This window comes from Clytia hemisphaerica, unplaced genomic scaffold, assembly GCF_902728285.1.
Source record: "Clytia hemisphaerica strain Z4C2 unplaced genomic scaffold, Clytia hemisphaerica genome assembly, whole genome shotgun sequence".
NCBI lineage: Eukaryota > Metazoa > Cnidaria > Hydrozoa > Leptothecata > Clytiidae > Clytia > Clytia hemisphaerica.
In genome coordinates this window covers 33,631-40,387 of record NW_027103721.1, presented here as the reverse complement: position 1 = coordinate 40,387, position 6,757 = coordinate 33,631, and the positions used below count along the sequence as shown (strand labels likewise).

General features: G+C 34.3%; 1 protein-coding gene across 1 annotated transcript; it reads right to left on the bottom strand.

Moving 5' to 3' along the window:
- Positions 1-454: 454 nt before the first annotated feature.
- On the bottom strand, positions 455-6,173 carry LOC136804306 (8-oxo-dGDP phosphatase NUDT18-like). The gene is made up of 4 exons (XM_067061012.1): positions 5,690-6,173; positions 3,793-4,010; positions 2,040-2,186; positions 455-1,397 (listed from the first exon to the last, which is right to left on the bottom strand). Exons 1-4 carry the CDS (start codon positions 5,921-5,923, stop codon positions 1,088-1,090), a joined length of 909 nt encoding a protein of 302 aa, XP_066917113.1. The 5' UTR covers positions 5,924-6,173; the 3' UTR covers positions 455-1,087.
- Positions 6,174-6,757: the final 584 nt, after the last annotated feature.

The window sequence follows — 6,757 nt, the reverse complement described above, 5'->3', positions numbered from 1 at the left end:
TGGGATTCCCTTACTAACATTGAAATGAAAAGAAAACATTGTTATTCATGATATGCACCAGTGGAGGGTCTTCTGAAACTTTTAAAATTTTCCACCCAATAATGTCACTTAAATAATAGAAAAAGTGACGTATTGGGGAGAACAAAAACAGAAAAGTTGCATAATTTTGTGAACTCATTGCACTGGTGCATATCATGATTTGTAATAATGTGCAGTGAACTTTAGATGATGTTTCTGTTTTAGTCATTTAGAGCAACATCCACAAGTTCACTTCATTGACGATATTCTGTTTCTCAGTGTTAGATAGGTGGAGTCAATATTCCAGGTGGATAGCCCAGTAATCTAGGACTTTAAGGCAGTCTTTCGATTGTTTTCACGGGCTATCTAAGAACTGAACGGAACATTGGAAGGAGGAGGGACTTGAACCACAAACCCTTAGTTTAAGACGCTGACATCTTTGACCACTTGGCCATCGCTCCTCAAGATTTTAGCTGAGAACAATATGAAATACTACGGTGGCCGAGAAGGGACATAAAGAACAGAATAAAAAGTACAAAGAAAAGAATAAAAAGTATAAAAAAAGTAAAATACATACAGTAATACAGAAAACATTATGAGGTTATTATTAATAATCAACAGAAAATCACAAGCACAAAACAACAATTATCACTTTTTAAGTAATTTGTGAGTGAGCTACAATTTAAAAAAGCCAGGTATGAAAATATTAACAATAAATAAACAAATTTAAAAACATTTCAAATTCTTAAAAAAATAAAATCAAAATCAAAAAATTTTAGGTAGACCCGCCACCGATGTGAAAAGATAACAAAGATTTCAGTTGTAAACCCCTAGGTTTCAGAATTCAAGGTTGTTTTTAACAAATCAATCAACTAATTTGGTTAAAAAGGTTGACCCTCAGGAAACAGGTTGAGTTTCTGTTTTAGTAAACTAGCTAGAAGATAGTTTGGGTTTGTAAAATGTGAAGGAAAATAATGCTGAAACGTTGTTACCATTGAAATCAGACCCAGAATAGTTGAAATGACCTAAAAACTCAATGAGAACAGTAAAAAAACAAAAGCGAAATTGCTTATTTAAAAGCCCAAACATATGATTGTGTGCCAATGATTTTGTTGATTGCAGATGAAAGGTTTGAATCCAAATCAATCCATTTGAAATTGCTCATTCCTGTAGAGTTTTCACGATCCAATTTACAAATAACATTCAAGCAGTACCCATCCCAACTATCTTCTCTTGGTGAATGCTCTACAGCTAAAATTCCCAAAACCTGGACTTGTATTCCACTTTTTTGGAAAAAATCTGTAACAACTTTTTGATAGTACATCCCCATCCTTATGAGCGGAACTTTTCCAGTTTCATGATGAATTGCTAATTGCACACTGAATAAAGAATAAGAACTCATTACAACATATCATAAATTATAATTTTAAGTAAGTAAGTAAGTAAGTATATTCATCAGGTGGCTGTCGTTGGAACCAGGAGTGAGGGAATCTATCCCCTTTTCTATTTGCGCTAGCCCTGAGAGATCGAATGCTGAGGTGGGGCGCCACACTCACAGCTCCACTAACTTACCGCTTAGATCAGATTACCCAATCTAAGCTAATCATCCGCTGAGTTGACAGTGACCAGGGATCAAACCCACAAACCTTAGATTGTAAGGCGAATGCTCTACCCGACCCGGGTTTTCCAAATTTTGGATTAAAACTGTATTCCACCGAACTGATTTTTTGCGGCAGACCACCAAAAACTTAAATAAATACTTTAATAGAAGCAGGTTTTCATTTGTATCAAAATTGATATTGATAAAAGGTTCAATTTCTTTCCTAAGTTGTTTGTAAATGTTCAGATTGAAAAAAATGATTTTTTTGGCTCAGAATGATTCTCGAGGAACAACAAAATGTAAAGTCAAGTTTCCCATGTTTGGAGAAATAGTTGTATAAAAGTATAAACTATTTTTAAAAACATTGTGGATACATGCAAAATACAATGACGAGCATAAAGAGAAAAGAAAAAATTCATACTTAGCCCCATTCAAATCAAAAGCTAATGGTCTCAAGCAGAAGCTGTTGAATGAATTTTCCAATATGATAGACTTTTCCCGTTGTAGTGCACCATTTTGTTGATTCCAAAGTATACCATCTTTTATCACCTCAAACATATCTTGGGCCCTTGAGAAAAAAAAATTAATAAATACAACACAAGCATTTATTTTCACATTTTTACATCAAATATGATGAATAGCTTATAGCATTTACAGGAAACACCTTGAACTAAGATAATCATTGCCCAAGAAAGTATCACATTTAGGTATCATATAAATAGTTAGATAGTTCCAGCTACAAAAATTGCATTGCTATCATTAATGTTTTAATCCAATTACATGACAAATCCAACTCCATCACATTTCAAGCAATGCTTATTGTTGGTGATAAAATCTCAAGAAAAGCCCAAAAATCTGTTTTTCTGGCATTTTGACATTTCATCTATATGGTTCATCATAAAGAAAATCAAGTTGAGCTTTCAAGCTATCAAATGTCGTTTGGTTAGATATTCCTGCTTGTAAATCAAGTTCTGTTCGTTAGTATTTGATACATTAGTTTTCAGGGCTTACTTCATACTGTTTGTACATTAAAGTTATCTTTAAAGTTCTATTTCAATGATCTTAAGTTATCAAAAGTAGCAAAAAAAAACATGTTATGCGATTTATTGATTAAAAATACTTAAAAAAATAGATCAAAAATACCAAATAAATAAATTTTTTTTTCCGGCCGGCTGCATGAGAGCCTTTTTCCTTCACCAGCATTCCGGAAACACTACATATTTTTATTTTTGCCTGGGCAAGTATTTTTTTATTTTTCAAATACTGGGGGGACTAAGGCTGATGGGGGAGACATTTATAATGGGGGGTAAATTTTTGTGTATAAGTACCGGGTGACCCACGAAAAAGTTCAGACGTTTCCCGACGTCTTGAGGCCGAACAAATGTCCCAAAGTGCTTGGAGTTTTGATATTTAGAAAGTAGATATCCTAACTTAAAATTTGAGCTATCACTTTTTAAATTTGACCAACTAAAAAAGGGGTATCAAATTTGGTATTTTTAGACGTTTTTGATATACAGTTTTCGAAAAAAATCTATGAAAGCGCCAATTTTTATAAAAACTAGTCTTGTTTAAACAAAAATTACTTTCAAAGGTGTTTTTATTAATTATTAATGTCCTAAAACTTGTTAAATAAGTCAATTTGTAAGTGATTTTCTAATTGATTGCATGAATTTAATACCTGTTTTTTACGTGTTTTTTACACTTTTCGAAAAGTGAATTTTGACTTTAAAAGCTCATAAGTAGAGAACAAGTTGGTCAAATTTAAAAAGTGATGGCTCAAATTTTAAGTTAGGATATCTACTTTCTAAATATCAAAACTCCAAGCACTTTGGGACATTTGGTATTTTCACCTGGTATTTTCTATTTTCAACCATTTTTAAACATTTTAACATATTGATAGTAGTGTAGTTTTTTCTTTTGATTCACACAATATTATACATATTATGTATAAAGCAAGATTCCTAAAATTATTATATGCTGTTTCTTACATTTTTATTTAGGATATAAGTGCAAAAAATGACAAAGACCTGTAATGGGCCCCCAAGTTATAATTTTTAGTCATGGAGGGGCTAAGGCTAATGGGAGGGATTTAACCTTTTGATGGGGGTTAAAAAGCGGGATGAAACAGAATGAAACCATGAATATGATTTCCTAAGACGTCATCGTTTTTATACCTGTAATTAAGATCTCCATTGAAGATTTCTGAACATGGAAACCATCTTGCCTCTAAAGTGTCTTTGTCAGCTTCAGCAGGTGTTTTTAAATGTCCTCCTGTTTGGTGACCAATGAAATTAAAGCGAAACCAACCACCAGGTCCGGCATTAATACTAAGAAGATGATCAGGCTCTCCTTTGTATGAGCTCTCTTCCAACAGTTCCCTTTTGAAGGCATTCTGAAAGTGTTAACAAGAATGATAAAATGAATAAAAAGATTAATAGAACTTCAAGAAAGAATCCCATTTTCTGTCCTATTTTATTTTTCAAATAGCAAGTGAGAGTTGAGAGGTCAAGAGAAAAACAAAACACTCCAAATGAACAGATTAAGCTATTTATTTTTGTTTCATAAGCTTCTTTATGGGCCTTTTGTCCTACTATTAAAAGGGTATTTCTTGCTCCTGCTACTTCCTCAATATTAAAACTTGAAACAGTCAAAATTCTGGATTCATTGACTAAGTGACAGGAGGCAGGAAAAAAAGATCAATGCATTTTGTATTTTCATTGTTGTGAGATGTTTGTGGCTTTTTTACAGTAGTAGTGAAATGCACATTCAGTCTCCAATTCATATTTTTTCTGATTGGAAAATGATAAACTGAACTTGGAACTTTGTGAGTTATTTTCTATGTTTTTGAACAGTTTGAATGATAAACCCTATCACGTCTTACTTTTTAAAATTTAAAAAGCAAAATGCGAGGTCTGAAATAGTGATTTTTGGGTAGTCTTGCCTTACAAATAACTCAAAATCTATTGGGTTGTTTTTGTTCAATTGTTCACCCTTTTTTCATGACATAATTTTAAACACAAAATTAAAAAGAAGCTGAAAAGATATTTCATTCGGCCAAGTGATTCATAATAATGGCAGATTTTTTCAAAAAAAAACAAAAAAAGTGAGTTTGAAATTTTATTTTAAAAGTTTTACACTCCAGAATTGCAAGGCACTGAAGGGCAACGTACTCACTGAAAAGAAGGGCTACTTGAAATTCAGCAATCTTATTGGTGGAAAATTTGATAAACAGTCTGCAAAGGAGGACCATGAGGCAATCAGTAGAAGAGACCACTTTCGTTTTTGTAGCAGATTTTGAAATAAACTTTTCACAGGGATTAGTTGTCAATGTGTTGTGTCAACTTTTTGCCTTTCCATCTGCCATACCGTGAGATTCGGGTAATTTTAATTTGTATCAGTGGAGGCTAACATGCATCAGCCCTCAAATAAATTACTTGTCTGGTCATGAAAATATAAAGTTAAATCAAAACAAACCTGATTTATACATAATTTTATGGCTTGGCGGATGGAAAGGCAAAAAGGTCTATTTTGTCTATTGTACTGTTGCAAAGAGAAAGATAAAAGACTACAGTCTGGGAAATCCTCTCAATTGCACCCTTATGTTCCGAGGGCGTAAGCGCGCAATTGCATGGTTATAATTTACGCCCGCTCCCGCCCAGTTGAAATTGCTTAGTGATTTCAAGGGGTTCAGAATTCTCTAATTCGGGCGAAGGCATGGTTTAACGGTCAATCCATTTTTACGGAATCTTCTTCTACGATAAATTTTGAGTAAAACTGCCCTAGGCTTTTGAAATTCAACAGAGCTTTCGGAAGGAATTGCGTGTCAGAATAATAAAGGGTGCAATTGCACGCTTACCGCTTACTGCCCGTTTCAGAACAATTTCTATAAGCGTATGATTACACGCTTAAAAATTCTGCCTTTTGATAACCGTGCAATTGCGCGCTTACGGCCTCGGAACATAAGCGTGCAATTGAGAGGATTTCCCGGACTGGACTAGCCTAATTTTTAAATCCTGATATACAACACAGGAGTTTGGCTGCTGATTTGATACATTTACTATAATATATTACTTTTAAACTCTCTTGATACTTGACTTTCCCAGCAGGAAGATACCATTTTCCATCATGTTTTGCTTCACTGACCAAAAGAACTTTATCTTCTTGAAAGAGAAGAGCTGACACAATATAAAAACTATTGTTGCGAAAAGTGACTTTTGGTCCCTCCTCTTCACCTTTGCTGAATGTGACATTATCAAAATGGTTTCCATTTTCTAGAGCTTGGATAGATGTTAATGTTTGAGACATGTTGCGTTATCAATCAAAAATCAAAACAAACATCAGTTGAATCCAATCCAAAAAGTAAAAATAATTCAGAAAGTACCTATGCAAACTGGTTCAACATCTAGGTATCATTTAGCTACTAAATTTAGAGAGGATTTTCATCTATATAATTAGCAGACAATGATATCTTTGTAGATTCCCTGAAGGATAAATTCTTGGAAACGAGTCGAAACTGCATTCCATTTCTCCCACATTTTTTCGCTTGTCTTGATCCGCTTCGCTGGCTGACCATGCAATCGATGCATACGTCCACGGGTTTGATTTCGGGGAAACCGGGAAAATGGGCGGGGAGGCGGCGCAAATTTTTTTTCCGTAGACCTGATTTAACGGCCGAAGACCTGATTTAGGAGGTGGCACCTTCTTTTGTGGGGGTCAAGCTGGAGTTTTTACAAGTTCTTTGATGACTCTGTTGGTCGTTAAATGTCGAGACGAACGATTTTATTACTTTTTCTAAAGAACGCGTCATCCCTATTGTTTAAAAATAACCAGTCAGTTAAGCATCTTGTAAAAACTCCAAGGCATCCCTTTTGTGGTGTGGGGGCATGATACTCGTATACCCAGAGTGCTATGGGGTAGCGTGCGTCATGGCCTTATTTTCACATCGGTACATCGGTATTTCAAGAGCATCTCGGTATCGGTAAAAAGACTCTTTTTTATGTCGGTATATTTCACTTCGGTATTTTCGCTTTCGGTCAATTATCGGTATTATCAAGTATTATCATGTTTTTGTCATTAAAATTTTTAAGAGATACACGGGAAAGTTGTAAGGGAGTCTAGAAAATCTAGGTTTCGCAAGCT